The following is a 16,430-nucleotide window of genomic DNA, read 5'->3' as shown; positions in this document are numbered from 1 at the left end:
AATAAAGAACATATGTATTGGAGATTTTTTTTAATATGTACCTCCTGAACTTGATTTTTTCTACTGTTCTTTTAAAGTAATGAATCATGTTTACAAATGTTCCTTGGGGCATTTCCATGGTCTATGAAAGTTAACACAGTTACCTGTAGCAAAGCTGAGTAACCATCATGTAGAAGAGACAACTTTTAAAATTAATCTTTCAATCGATGAAGCTGTATTTGTTTTTAGTGAATCTCCTACTTTATGTTTATAGGGATTTATGGACATTACATCAAAACATACAGTTGAATTTTATACAATGGAAAAGGATGAACAATATTTACGTTTAAAATCCTGAGAAATGTTTCTAAGAGAGAGAGAGATTTAGAGAGAAGGTAGTAAGTGAAGGATTGGCCAGAAAGAGAAACTAAAGACAATAAGGTATTTTCCTAATCAATGTCTTACCATGTTTTATCAATGATAGCTTTTACTGTTAAAAAATGATTAAATAATTTGTCACCTTCAAAACTACAAAATATATCCATTGGTTGTAACACTGTTCAAAATGTTGCAATTACATTGCTGCAGAAAGCTTAAAAGCTTAACTCTACCACATCACAATAATTTCCTGAATTAACATATCACCTGACAAGTCAGTATTTATGTTAATTATGTATGTATAGCTTTAACCAATCATGTAACTAACAGTATGCTGGTTTATCGTGCCATTATAATAACCAAGCCAAAAATACTCTGTGTACTTTGTATAAAGTTACGTGATAGATCACAGCTTAATGACTGCAAGTTTCCATATGCAGCTGTTGAACTTTTAGCGATGGAACAGGACCAACAATGGCTTGAATTCAAAACCACCACAGAAAAACACTGTCTGATCTACCCAGCCTGAAATAGCAAGACAATCTGATAAAACAGCCACTGTCACGCTAAGAGGCAAAAAACCCAACAGAACACTGGGTTTCTTTAGCCTGACTTTCCTTTTGCCTCAATCTCAATTAAGTGCACTTTAATGAACCCAAAATGACTGATTAATTTATTCTATACAAAAACAATGAACCTTTCATAAAGGAGGTTACAATACTCTTTCAACATTTTAAATTATGTGCATAATGTTAAGTTCTGCATAAAGGCAAAAGTTAGGTAATATTGCCCATTGTTGATATTTAAGGAATTTGTCTTCTAATCTTCAGGACTCTTATCCTTAGTTCAACACACAACTTAATAAAATGTTCAGATTCTTGTATTTTAGACAAATAGCATTTTTAACGCCTATTAACAAATGAATGTACTTAGCAGACATTACCCTTTAACTCAAGCCATTGAGTAATGAATTGCAAAGAAGAGGAAGAAAGAACTTGCAATTATACAGAATCTTATATCATGACTTCATAACATCAATTAATGATTTTTTTAAAGTGCAGTCACTTATTATGTAGGCAAATGCTGAAGTCAACTTGCACATAGCAAATTCCAACAAATAGTAAATTAGGCAAGTAGTCATTTAATTAGTGTTTTTGGTGGTGTTGGTTCAGAAAGTACTTGCATTTATATAGCATGTTATTATGTCATCAGGACGTCCAAAAGCACTTCACAGCTAATGAATTCTGAAGTACAATCACTGTTATATAGGCAAATGTGGCAGCCATTTTGTGCACAGCAAGATCCCACAAATGGCAATGAGATGAATGACTAGTTTTTGATGATGTTGGTTGAGGGAAGACTGTTGCCCAGTACATCGGGAGAACTCCCCACTCTTGTGCACTATCAGCCTAGATTACTGAATCCACCACATTCTGACTCAGATTGAGAATGCTACCAACTAAGCTAAACTGACAGAAGATTTCAGCTCTTGGTCCAAAGGCTGCTGATCACTCAATTGTATTTGCCTCAATTTGGTGAATTCTGGACTGCTACGCAGAGGTGCATGTGGAAGAGAGGTACTCTTGATGTAAGGGAAATACAAATAGAATATTTAAATCACATCTCATACTGACTGTTTGTGGAATGGGGCTAATGGGTGGCTGGGGAAAAAGATCACAATTCCCACTGGGCTGCTTTTCTGGCTGTGTAATGGGATAAATGGGGAGATAATGGAACAAATGGGGAGAAGATAAAATACATTCAATGTAAAGCATTCAATAATGTATATTCACTGTTATTTCATGGAAACCATATACAGATTATCGCATGTTAAGGTTGAAAGGATGAAATGGAGCAGCTGCACAGCAATGATTTCAAGGCTGTAACCCCATCTCAACCTGGGAAAGATCTTATTTTCCTGTCATGATTTATGATGTCATTTGGAATTCTAGATAATATTACTGCCTTCCAATCATTATTCAGTCTCTAATAGAAACTAATTACAGCTAATCTATCCACAGATTTAAATTGTAAATGTTTTGTGATTGACATCAGTGTTCCTGCACACAGTTAGTGACTATTCTAATTCTCTTGAATCTGGCAGAATGAACAATACTGTTGCACAATAAACAGCACTAATTATAAAGTAGTTAACTGACATATTTCATTATGAGAACAATATTTTTCAGCAGCAAAGTACATAGCCTGTTCATTCCTAAGGTGCATCAGTGCTAAAGTCTTAACAAAAAAACTTGTATTTATAGAGCACCTTTAATGTAGAAAAACTTACCAAGCTGCTTTACAGAGGCATGAGGAAAAACAGGTGCTGAGCCATAGAAGAAGGGATTAAGAGAGTCTTAAATAAGGAAAGAGAGATGAAGTGGAGAGGTTTAGGGAGGTAATTCTAGAGTGGAGCCTAGACAGCAGAATACATGGTTACCATGGTTGGTTGCAAGGAGGGGAGTAACACAGTGGGCCAGAATCAGAGGAACATAGTTCAGGGGTGAAAGAGGTTGTAGGGCTGGGAGAGGTTACAGAGATAGGGCAGGTGAGGCTATGGAGGGATTTAAACACAAGGAAGACAATTTTAAATTTGAGGCACTACGGTTCCAGAAGCCAATGTAGGTTAGCAAGGAACAGATTGATGGGTGAGCAGAACTTGGTGCACGATAGGATACGGGCAGCATTGTTTTACGAGTTGAAGTTTATAGAGGGTGAAGGATGGGAGGCCAAGATACCTGCATACTGCCCAATGTGATAATTGTAAACAATTTTACAACACCAAGTTATAGTCCAACAATTTTATTTTAAAATCCACAAGCTTTCGGAGGCTTCCTCCTTCCTCAGGTGAATGTGGAACTGAAATCCTCGAACCTATCGCATTTATAAATCACAGAACAATGCCTGGTGATTACAGAGAGTCTTTTCAACTGCCCGTTGCCAAGGCAACCAAAGTGTTCAGACAGATGTCGTGGGGGATGACGGCATCGCTGCGACAGCATCAATACTCAACACCAACAACAGCCAATCTCCAGACGCCATCCTACAACTCATCCGCTTCATCCTGGATCACAATGTCTTCACCTTCGATAACCAGTTCTTTACCCAAACACACGGAACAGCCATGGGGACCAAATTCGCACCCCAATACGCCAACATTTTCATGCACAAGTTCGAACACGACTTCTTCACTGCACAGGACCTCCAACCAACACTATACACCAGATACATCGACGAAGTTTTCTTTCTATGGACCCACTGCGAAGAATCACTAAAGAGACTACACGATAACATCAACAAGTTCCATCCCACCATCAAGCTCACCATGGACCACTCCTCAGAATCAGTTTCTTTCTTGGACACACGAATCTCCATCAAAGACGGGCACCTCAGCACCTCACTCTACCGCAAGCCCACGGACAACCTCACGATGCTCCACTTTTCCAGCTTCCACCCTAACCACGTCAAAGAGGCCATCCCCTATGGACAGGCCCTGCGAATACACAGGGTCTGCTCAGACGAGGAGGAACGCGATGGACACCTACAGACGCTGAAAGACGCCCTAGTAAGAACGGGATATGACGCTCGACTCATCGATCGACAGTTCTGACGGGCCACAGCAAAAAATCGCATAGACCTCCTCAGAAGACTAACACGGGACGCAACCAACAGAGTACCCTTCGTCGTCCAGTACTTCCCCGGAACGGAGAAACTATGCCATGTTCTCCGCAGCCTTCAACATGTCATCAATGAGGACAAACACCTCGCTATGGCCATCCCCACACCTCCACTACTCGCCTTTAAACAGCCACCCAACCTCAAACAGACCATCGTTCGCAGCAAATTACCCAGCTTTCAGGAGAACAGCGTCCACGACACCACACAACCCTGCCACGGTAACCTCTGCAAGACATGCCAGATCATCGACACAGATACCACCATCACACGAGAGGACACCACCCACCAGGTGCATGGTTCATACTCCTGTGACTCGGCCAACGTTGTCTCCCTCATACGTTGCAGGAAAGGTGCCCCAGAGCATGGTACATTGGCGAGACCATGCAAACGCTGCGACAATGGATGAACGGACACCGCGCAACAATCGCCAGACAGGAGGGTTCCCTCCCAGTCGGGGAACACTTCAGCAGTCAAGGACATTCAGCCACCGACCTTCGGGTAAGCGTACTCCAAGGCGGCCTTCGAGACACTCGACAACGCAAAATCGTCGAGCAGAAATTGATAGCCAAGTTCCGCACCCATGAGGACGGCCTCAACCGGGATCTTGGGTTCATGTCACGCTACACGTTACCCCACCAGCGAACAAATGTTATCTGTTTTTAATATAACGGGTCAATTGCTGTCTTTTCCTTTCGGATGTTTCTATGTTTCTACCTCTCTCGCTCTGTTTTTAATTGGCATCTCCACATCATCTGTTTTTTTAGTTCTGGCCGTTTGTATATTCGGTGGGCCTGTAGGTAACACCTATCTGTCTGAACACTTTGGTTGCCTTGGCAACGGGCAGTTCAAAAGACTCTCTGTAATCACCAGGCATTGTTCTGTGATTTATAAATGCGATAGGTTCGATGATTTCAGTTTCACATTCACCTGAGGAAGGAGGAAGCCTCCGAAAGCTTGTGGATTTTAAAATAAAATTGTTGGACTATAACTTGGTGTTGTAAAATTGTTTACAATTGTCAACCCCAGTCTATCACCGGCATCTCCACAATGTGATAATGTCACACAAATTAGTAGTGTCCTCAATTTTCTGTTACCTTGATTGTGAGAAAACAGGTGAAATTAGACACCTAAAAACAGAATTTCTTCTGGTTCCACTCTGCTGCTATAAGTATGGTAAGGCAGCACTTTCACTGGCTCACTAGTTGTACCCTGACCCCATTCCCATTTCCCAGAGACAGAGGTATTAAAGTATTTTGGGCAAGTGCCCACACCATTTATGGTGCAGCTGGGATGTCCATCTTACGTGAGGCGGATTTAATATGTGCAGCGCCTTGGTTTACCCAAAAATATGCATAAAACTAAAAGAAAATCACCTGTTTTTTTAAAATAGACTCATTTCTTTACTTAATTGATTGATCTACAATCAACTGTAGTAAAGAACCTGGCCTTTTAAATTTTAATCCCACTCACCCACACAATAGATGTTAGGGATGCACACATATTCTTTGCATTCAGTGTTGCTAGGGCACAAATGACAGTAAATTTGTATTTACCTAATTTGCATGGTGTTATAACATGCTCATGCATATGTAATGTGACCACCGCCACCATAAACGGAAGGACAGCTCCCTTCCCAATTTCTGTCCCCTCCTGACTAGATTATGACATTTTTAAATTGAAAACCAGGAGAAAATTTGCTGCAGAGACCTTGGCACCAGTATTGCTTTTAAAAATCAAATGAATGTGAAGAATTCTGAATAAATAACATCTCTTTTCTGCTTATTTCGATCTAATTTTTCAATATTTTTGTTTGAATTTTGAGTGCTGATAACCTAATTTGGAGCAGACATTTAGCCCTTCAATCTGAGCTGAATTAGCATCAATATGTACAAGCTGCTTTTATATTGTACTAGTGCTGTGGGCTCCCAGCATGTTGGTGTTGTGGTGGTAATAGCAAAATAAATTTGTAGGGTTCACTTAGGCCAGCAGCTGGGGAAGACACATTTTTCCTGGCTGCTGGCATTAGTGAGTCTGGCAAGTTTATCTTGGTGTTGCTGCCAGCTGCACAAAAATGCGCTGGCAGCTACAGTCATTAATCTCTTGGGCTTTCATGAGCATTGGCACTGCAACTGTATGTGTTAGTTTAGCTCCATCACAGTGCTGAGTATGGTAACTCTTACAGCATTTTAAGGCATTTTTACATTGTGGCTCAGAATAGTCTGGGTCTTAAGAGAATGAAGCCAAACCAACAAGTATTGTAATAAGATGTAATAAGATGTCCCATAGGAGAGAGAAAGGTTGAGCGTTAGGTTTTCTCGGAGACTTGGCGATAAACACAGGTCGTATACTGCCTGGTTCAGCCTGAGTGAGCTGCCAGGTAAAGGGAAAAAAGAAAGGCCTGCATTCATATGGCCTCTTTCATGACCACAGGACAACCCAAGGCGCTATACAGCCAATGAAGAACTTTTGAAGTGTAGTCATAGTTTAATGTAGGAAATGCGGCAGCAAATTTGCGCTGCAAGGTCTCACAAACAGCAATGTGATAATGACCACATAATCTGTTTTAATGGTGTTGGTTCAGGGGTAAATTTTGGCCAGGGCACCGGGGAGAGCTCCCTTGCTCTTCTAGCCGGATAAAGGGACAGAGTTGGAAACAAAGGTATGAAGATTTTGGTAGGAGTTGAAAAAGATGGCTTTGGTTTTCCCAATTTTAAATTGGAGGAAGTTCTGGCTCATCCACGACTTGATGTCAGGTAGGCAGTCTGATAACACAGGTGATCATGGAATCAAGGATGATGGTGGATAGACAGAGCTGTATATTGTGGCCATAAGTTTGGAAACCAATCCCATGTTTGTCAATTTTCCTGTGTTGCTCTCCCGTTTTTATATTTGAAATCTACTTGGTGGTGTTCTGCAGGTTAATTGGAGCCACAGAGGAGGTTGTACTGACAGCAGATCCAGAGACTGATGAAAAAGGAGACATTCACTGCAGCTGGAACAAGATACATAGGGAAATTTACACTGGGGAGTGCCACTGATTGTGTGAGACCTGTGCATCAGGGTTCATAGCCCACAGTAATATAAATAAACATTTAAAAGTAAATCCTATTGATCCAATGATTCAGTTGAGAAGGTCCTGGCTTGATCCTTCCTCTGTGCTAAATTGGTTAATCTCAGCTAGGGTGGCGCAAACAATTCTACAATTAATATCAGTATTCCTGGGCTAATGAAGGAAAGAAAAAACCAGCCTTGGATCCCACTCCTGATCACTTTCGATTGACTACTGATGAAAAATCTTGCGTGATCAGATGAGGACAGCATCCATGGTCTAATAGCATACCAACAGTAAGGCCTAGAATTTCAGGTGCAGCCATTTTCCCCCAACGCAGGGTACTTACCCTGTGCATGAATGGTGGGGTCAGAGGAGTCATGGATATGCAGGCGATCTGTAGGTTTGGTTTTCCTGAGTGCAGCTAGCTATAGTGCTGGCAGCCTCAGTCCAAACCAATGTGGTAGCGGGGACCTCAAGCAGGCGTTAGGCCCCTTATTTGCTTGTGCAAAGTGCCTAATGCCTGCTTCAGGCATGGGTAAAGGACGTCTCTTGCTTCTCCGTACCCAATATGGAGGGTGGCGCACTTACTGCCCACCATTTTATGGACTTAGGAGGCCGTGTAGCACCTGAAAAACGGGCGCTATGCAGCCCAATTTCTAGGCCTCACTGTCTAAACTCACACATAAAAAATGGGTGATGAACAGTACCAGAGGATAGCTGTCATGAAAAAGCAATTGTAAACAATTTTACAACACCAAGTTATAGTCCAGCAATTTTATTTTAAATTCACAAGCTTTCGGAGACTTCCTCCTTCCTCAGGTAAATGTAGACTTCCTCCTTCCTCAGGAACATTTACCTGAGGAAGGAGGAAGTCTCCGAAAGCTTGTGAATTTAAAATAAAATTGCTGGACTATAACTTGGTGTTGTAAAATTGTTTACAATTGTCAACCCCAGTCCATCACCGGCATCTCCACATCATGAAAAAGCAAAGCAAAGTTATTACATATTTTAAGTGCTCCCATCTATACAGCTTTACTCCAGGATAAGTTAACATCTTCAGAGAATACTGGAGAGGAAGTCCACGAATTATGTGATTGTTTAAGCCAAATGTTTTCTATTCAAAAAATCATTAAGAATGGATAGTGTTTTTTAAATGTCAAAGTTAACTGGAATTCCTTCAAGAAGTCTGACTTTAGAAAAAGGTTCTGATGACAATACTTTCCTTTTAAACTAGTTCTTTTTCAATTTTTGATGTTCTGAGGACGTTCTTAGTCAAACTTCCTTGTACTAGAACTGTAATATGTAAAATTTCTGTAAAAAGATTGTAGGAGGATGTGTGTGCGCATGTGTTTGTACATGTTTGTGTGTGAGGCTGTGGGGGAGGGTGGCAAGGAACAGGCTGAGAAGCAGACCAAGATGATCTGATATTTAACTGACGTATCTATGCATGCTAAAGTACAAACAGGAAGTGGGTAATTCTTTACCAACTAGTATAAATAACTCTTGGCCTAATTCTAGAAGCAACAAAGTACTGACAAAACTTATCGCCACCTTGTCCTATTGCAGGAAGTTACAGTCATGGCTGAGCAAAGCTTTAAATTCAACAGCGGAATTTAATTCATGTCTTAAGCTGGGAGCTCGGGTGTATCACAGATATTGCTTGAATATGAAAAAGCAAAGCAAAGTTATTACACACCTTAAGTGCTCCCAGAATTTTTCTTATTTTTGTTTCATTCACCCTCATTGAACTTTCTGAAAATGAAGGTAAGCCATAACTTGACAATTTCAAAGATGCCTAATAATCGGGACATGACATAGGTTTGCAACTTAACAGGTTTGGTAAGGCTTTCGTAACTTGCAATACTTACACATCACCATATACAGTGCCATAGACTTCCTGCATAGTCCAGTGATAGGCTCCTCGCAGGATAATTACAAGTAAGGCCACGACAAAGGCAGGTAAACCCCAACTCAGAATGAAGAAGAGCAAGTAGCGCCGATCTGTGTGTTCATCATTCATCACAAGCACTTGCCAGAAATTGACGGACTAAAGGGAAGAGAAGGAATATTCAGTTAAGTGCAATGATTACACGCTGTACCCACTGCAATCACATACACGTTTACACTCTCCCAGTTTGTATTTTATTTTACATAAAGTGGCTTCCACCACAGTGAACATAAAGGCAAAAATACTCTGATCTAAAAATCAATTAAGTTTGTGCTTTATTGCTGGTGTGTCATTGACACAAAGATGATTTTGTTATATCAGCGATTTTATATCACTAATTTTGTTTTGTTTTTAATTTTAAAAATATGTAATTCACTAAAATAAAAAATGTTTGTTTACACTATTTATAATTGCAATAAGAAAGTCTGAAGCGTAACACAGCCACTAATGGCTGGGTTATAATACAGCCCTGCTCTGGGGCAGCATCCAAATCCAAACAACAACAAAAACAACCTGCATTTATATAGCGCCTTTAATGTAGTAAAACGTCCCAAGACACTTCACAGCAGCGTTCCCAAACAAAATTTGACACCGAGCCACACAAGGAGGTAACAGGTGACTAAAAGCTTGGTCAAAGAGGTAGGCCTTAAGCAGCGTCTTAAAGGAGGAGAGGTAGAGAGATGGAGAGTTTTAGGGAGTGAATTCCAGAGCTTAGGGCCTAGGCAGCTGAAGGCATGGCCGCCAATGGTGGAGCGATTAAAATCAGGGATGCGCAAGAGGAAAGAATTGGAGGAACGCAGAGATCTTGGAGGGTTGTAGGGCTGGAGGAGGTTACAGAGATAGATAGGGAGGGGTGAGGCCATGGAAGTATTTGAAAACAAGGATGAGAATTTTAAAATTGAGGCGTTCCCAGACCGGGAGCAAATCTAGGTCAGCGAGAACAGGAGTGATGGGAGAATGGGACTTGGTGCGAGTTAGGATACAGGCAGCAGAGTTTTGGATAAGCTCAAGTTTATGAGCTCAAGGGATCAACTTTGGTTCAATGAGGAGTGTAGAAGAAATTTTTGCTCATCCAGTATTGGATGTCAAACACGCAATGTGACAAATCAGAGACAGTGGAGGGGTCGAAGGAGGTGTTGGTGAGGTAGAGCTGGGTGTCGTCAGCGTAGATGTGGAATCTGATGGGAGAATAGGACTTGGTGCGAGTTAGGATACAGGCAGCAGAGTTTTGGATGAGCTCAAGTTTATGGAGGATGGAAGATGGGAGGCCAGTCTGGAGTTAACATAGGCATGGATGAGGGGTTCAGTAGCAGATGAGCTGAGGCAGGGGCGGAGACGGGCAATGTTAAGGAGGTGGAAGTAAGCGGTCTTGGTGATGGAGCGGATATGTGGTCGGAAGCTCATCTCGGGGTCAAATTGGATGCCAAGATTGCGAACAGTCTGATCCAGCCTCAGACAGTGGCCAGGGAGAGGGATGGAGTCGGGGGCTGGGGAACGGAGTTTGCGGCGAGGACGAAAGACAATGGCGTCAGTCCTGAGGACATCACCCAACGTGTTGTGTGGCACTATCACCGTGCTAAATGGGATAGATTCAGAACAGATCTAGCGGCTCAAAACTGGGCATCCATGAGGCGCTGTGGGCCATCAACAGCAGCAGAATTGTATTCCAGCACAATCTATAAACTCATGGCCTGGCATATTCCTCACTCTATCATTACCAACAAGCCAGGGGATCAACCTTGGTTCAATGAGCAGTGTAGAAGAAAGTTTTGCTCATCCAGTATTGGATGTCAGACAAGCAATGTGACAAATCAGAGACAGTGGAGGGGTCAAAGGAGGTGATGGTGAGGTAGAGCTGGGTGTCGTCAGCGTAGATGTGGAATCTGATGTTACATTTTTGGATGATGTTGCCGAGGGGCAGCATGTAGATGAGAAGTAGGAGGGGGCCAAGGATAGATCCTTGGGGGCTCCAGAGGTAACAGTGCAAGAATGGGAAGAGAAGCCATTGCAGGTGATTCTCTGGATACAATTGGATAGAAGAGAATGGAACCAGGCGGCAGCAGTCCCACCCAGCTGGACGACAGAGGAGAGGCGTTGGAGGAGGATGTTGTGGTCAACCGTGTCAAAGGCTGCAGACAGGTCAAGAAGGATGAGGAGGGATAGTTTACCATCGTCACAGTCACATAGGATGTCATTTGTGACTTTGATAAGGGCCGTTTCAGCACTGTGGCAGGGGCGGAAACCTGATTGGAGGGATTCAAACATGGAGTTGCGGGAAAGATGGGCATGGATGTGGGAGGCAACAACACGTTCAAGGACTTTGGAGAGGAAAGGGAGGTTGGAAATGGGGTGCTAGTTTGCAAGGACAGAGGGGTCAAGGGTGTTTTTTTTGAGGAGGGGTGTGATGTTGGCAGATTTGAAGGGGAGGGGGATAGTATCTGAGGAGAGAGAACCTTTAATAATATCAGCTAACATGGCGGCCAGGAAAGGAAGTTGGGTGCTCAGCAGTTTAGTGGGAATAAGGTCCAGGGAGCAGGAGGTGGGTCTCATGGTCAAGCTGAGCTCAGAGAGGAGAGATAGGAGAGAAACTAGAGAAAGATGCCAGTTCAGGGCTAGGGCAGGGGGGAACCGTAGGGGAAATTTGGCTTGGTGGGCTACAGCAAGGGAAGGAAGCTGCAGGGGCAGCTCAACGATGGTCTCAATCTTAGTGACAAAGAAGCCGAGGAACTCCTCTCACTTTTCATTGGAGGTGAGGGTGTAGGGGGCAGAGGAGAGGGGTTTAAGAAGATGGTTCGTAGTGAAGAGAAGCGGGGGTTATGTTTGCATTCCAGGATGATCATGGAATAGTGAGCAGTTTTGGCAGAGGAGAGCAGGACCCAACAGTACTTTATGTGGTCCAAACAGATCAGGTGATGAAAGGCTAAACCAGTTGTCCGCTATAACCGTTTAAGTCTGTGTCCCGTGGACTTAAGGGAGCATAGACAAGGGCCAGACCAGGGGGAACGACCAGGGTGAGAGAGAGTAATGGTTTTAATGGGGCCAAGGGCATCAAAGGTGGCGGTGAGGGTGTGACTGAGCAGCTCGGTGGCTGCAGAAATGTTGTGGTGAATGGAGGGCTAAAGGCTAGACAGTTGGGAATTTGAAAGTATCGTTGTAAGTGACCTGGGGAGAGTTTTTTCCAGGGGGGGAATACAGAAGGAAGTGATTTTGGGAGGGGGAAGGGGGATATGGATAGAGAGGGCGACAAGGAAGTGATCAGAGATGGCCTTATCCGTCATTGACACGATGGGAACAGAGAGGTCACGTGAGATGGCAAGGTCGGGAGGGCGGCGGCATGAATATGCATAGGGGAGTTTATATGGCGGGCTTATTGAAACGTATAAAATATCTCATCCAACACCATCCCTTGGTATGTCCTGTCCCACCGGCACGACAGACCAACCAGAGGTGGCGGTACAGTGATATACAGTCAGGAGGGAGTGGCCCTGGGAGTCCTCAACATTGACTCTGGACCCCAGGAAATCTCATGGCATTAGGTCAAACATGGGCAAGGAAACCTCCTGCTGATTACCACCTACCATCCTCCCTCAGCTGATAATCAGTCCTCCTCCATGTTGAGCACCACATGGAGGAATCACTGAGGGTAGCAAGGGCACAGAAGGTACTCTGGGTGGGAGACTTCAATGTCCATCACCAATAGTGGCTCGGTAGCACCACTACTGACCGAGCTGGCCGAGTCCTGAAGGACGTAGCTGCCAGACTGGGCGTGCAGCAGGTGGTGAGTGAACCAACACGAGGGAAAAACCTACTTGACCTCGTCCTCACCAATCTACCTGTCGCAGATGCATCTGTCCATGACAGTATTGGTAGGAGTGACCACAGCACTGTCCTCATGGAGATGAAGTCTCGTCTTCACACTGAGGACATCATCCAATGTGTTGTGTGGCACTATCACCGTGCTAAATGGAATAGATTCAGAACAGATCTAGCAGCTAAAAACTGGGCATCCGTGAGGCGCTGTGGGCCATCAGCAGCAACAGAATTGTGTTCTAGCACAACCTATAACATCATGGCGCGGCATATTCCTCACTCTACCATTACCGACAAGCCAGGGGATCAACCCTGGTTCAATGAGGAGTGCAGAAGAGCATGCCAGGAGCACCACCAGGCGTACCTAAAAATGAGGTGCCAACCTGGTGAAGCTACAACTCAGGATTACATGCATGCTAAACAGCGGAAGCAACATGCTATAGACAGAGCTAAGCGATCCCACAACCAACAGATCAGATCAAAGCTCTGCAGTCCTGCCACATCCAGTCGTGAATGGTGGTGGACAATTAAACAACTAACGGGAGGAGGAGGCTCTGTAAACATCCCCATCCTCAATAATGGCGGAGTCCAGCACGTGAGTGCAAAAGACAAGGCTGAAGCATTTGCAACCATCTTCAGCCAGAATTGCCGAGTGAAGGATTCATCCCGGCCTCCTCCCGATATCCCCACCATCACCGAAGCCAGTCTTCAGCCAATTCGATTCACTCCACATAATATCAAGAAACAGCTGAGTGCATTGGATACAGCAAAAGCTATGGGCCCCGACAACATCCCGGCTGTAGTGCTGAAGACGTGCTCCAGAACTAGCCGCGCCTCTAGCCAAGCTGTTCCAGTACAGCTACAACAATGGCATCTACCCGACAATGTGGAAAATTGCCCAGGTATGTCCTGTCCACAAAAAGCAGGACAAATCCAATCCAGCCAATTAACGCCCCATCAGTCTACTCTCAATCATCAGCAAAGTGATGGAAGGTGTTGTTGACAGTGCTATCAAGTGGCACTTACCAATCACCTGCTCACTGATGTCTATGCTCAGTTTGGGTTCCGCCAGGATCACTCGGCTCCAGACCTCATTACAGCCTTGGTCCAAACATGGAAAAAAGAGCTGAATTCCAGAGGTGAGGTGAGAGTGACTGCCCTTGACATCAAGGCAGCATTTGACCGAGTGTGGCATCAAGGAGCCCCAGTAAAATTGAAGTCAATGGGAATCAGGGGGAAAACTCTGTAGTGGCTGGTGTCATACCTAGCACAAAGAAAGATGGTAGTGGTTGTTGGAGGCCAATCATCTCAGCCCCAGGACGTTGCTGCAGGAGTTCCTCAGAGCAGTGTCCTAGGCCCCACCATCTTCAGCTGCTTCATCAATGACCTTCTCTCCATCATAAGGTCAGAAATGGGGATGTTCGCTGATGATTGCACAGTGTTCAGTTGCAAACCCCTCAGATAATGAAGCAGTCTGCACCCTCATGCAGCAAGACCTGGACAATATCCAGGCTTGGGCTGGTAAATGGCAAGTAACATTCACGCCAGACAAATGCCAGGCAATGACCATCTCCAACAAGAGAGAGTCTAACCACCTCCCCTTGACATTCAATGGCATTACCATCGCCGAATCCCCCACAATCAACATCCTGGGGGTCACCATTGACCAGAAACTTAACTGGACCAGCCACATAAATACTGTGGCTACAAGAGCAGGTCAGAGGCTGGGTATCCTGTGGCGAGTGACTCACCTCCTGACTCCCCAAAGCCTTTCCACCATCTACAAGGCACAAGTCAGGAGTGTGATGGAATACTCTCCACTTGCCTGGATGAGCGCAGCTCCATCAACATTCAAGAAGCTCGACACCATCGAGGACAAAGCAGCCCGCATGATTGGCACCCCATCCCCCACCCTAAACATTCACGCCCTTCACCACCGGCGCACCGTGGCTGCAGTGTGTACCATCCACAGGATGCACTGCACCAACTCGCCAAGGCTTCTTCGACAGCACCTCCCAAACCCGCAACCTCTACCACCTAGAAGGATAAGGGCAGCAGGCGCATGGGAACAACACCACCTGCACGATCCCCTCCAAGTCACACACCATCCCAACTTGGAAATATATCGCCGTTCCTTCATCGTCGCTGGGTCAAAATCCTGGAACTCCCTTCCTAACAGCACTTTGGGAGAACCTTCACCACACGGTCTGCAGTGGTTCAAGAAGACGGCTCACCACCACCTTCTCATGGGCAATTAGGGATGGGCAATAAATGCTGGCCTTGCCAGCGACGCCCACATTCCATGAACGAATAAAAAAAAATCTCACTGAAACGTATAAAATTCTGACAGGGCTCGACAGACTGGATGCAGGGAGGATGTTTCCCCTGGCTGGGGGGTCTAGAATGAGGGGTTACAGTCTCAGGATATGGGATAGGACATTTAGGACTGAGATGAGGAGAAATTTCTTCACTCAGAGGGTAGTGAACCTGTGGAATTCTCTATTACAGAAGGCTGTGGAGGCCAAGTCACTGAATATATTTATGAAGGAGATAGATTTCTAGAAGGCATCAAGGGGTATGGGGAGAGAGCGGGAATATGGATAGAGTTGCACAGCAAGGAGCTCCTTAGGGAGCAGCCAGCCCAGGAGCCATCCTGGATGCACCACTTCAAAATGCTAATAAATATGACCATGTAAAATAGTGCCCATGTTTTGCTTCATGTGTAGTTCTAAAGTTCATCGAGGAGTGAATACCAATCAAGCAACTTTCGGTGGAAATGTTTTCTAGCTGCAGGGCTGACATTTTCAATTCCTTTGATGGGTGCATAAGAAATCAGTGGAGATGAAATGATCAAGCTATCCTTTCAGACCAGCTTTTGCTTTCTCTAATGATCCAGACAACTCCAATTTTCCTCTGTACTTTCATCAATTAACTACTGAAACGTGCTTCTGTCATATCAAAAATGGGGAAAGAGTATGTTCAAAGATATTCACGTAAACATGGTGACCTCAAAATATCTTGAGGGTTCCACCAATCTCCCACCACAACTGCAGCAGAATCTCCAGGAAAATGGTGGTGACCCAGTTGAAGTTTATTGCTATTTCTGGGAGTTTCTTGGTTGCCTTTTACGGGGCTGAATTTCTGTCCAGCACTTACAAGTGACGGCTAGGGTCAGGACTCCTTACATGGGGAGTTCCCACTTCCCAGGCTGGACATGGACCCAGATTATCAGTGGATACCAGTATGCTGAATAAGCGGAGGTGCACTGACCTTCACAAGGGCTCATGTGGGCAACACTGGTAGAGTCTGGGTAAGGCAAAAGGCCTGAACCACCAAAAGAAGACAGTTTTTTTGACTTCTTGTAGATTGGCTCCCTTGTTTAGGGGACTGAAGGGAATGTGACTGGGATTGGCGAGAAGGGCCTGGGTAACCCCTCCCCTCCCACCCTCCCCAACCGGATGAGGGTAGGCGGGCAGGCACCAGAGTTTCTGGAAGCCATGGGAAGGCAGGTGCCAGAAATGAGCCCAAAGTTACGCATGTGGTACCTGCCCCATGGTAATTAAGTGCCTTCCCACTGATCACACA

The 16,430-nt window shown here is 44.6% G+C and overlaps 1 protein-coding gene across 1 annotated transcript in view; it reads right to left on the bottom strand.

Moving 5' to 3' along the window:
- adgrv1 (adhesion G protein-coupled receptor V1) overlaps nt 1–16,430 on the bottom strand; it is a 507,287-nt gene that overhangs the window by 81,533 nt on the left and 409,324 nt on the right. Inside the window, exon 84 of the mRNA XM_067982173.1 lies at nt 8,956–9,134. Within this exon, the coding sequence (XP_067838274.1) occupies nt 8,956–9,134 (179 nt within the window). The remainder of the gene's footprint in view (nt 1–8,955; nt 9,135–16,430) is intronic.

Source organism: Heptranchias perlo, chromosome 4, assembly GCF_035084215.1.
Source record: "Heptranchias perlo isolate sHepPer1 chromosome 4, sHepPer1.hap1, whole genome shotgun sequence".
In the NCBI taxonomy this organism is placed as follows: Eukaryota; Metazoa; Chordata; class Chondrichthyes; order Hexanchiformes; family Hexanchidae; genus Heptranchias; species Heptranchias perlo.
This window is presented reverse-complemented; position numbering and strand designations above follow the sequence as displayed.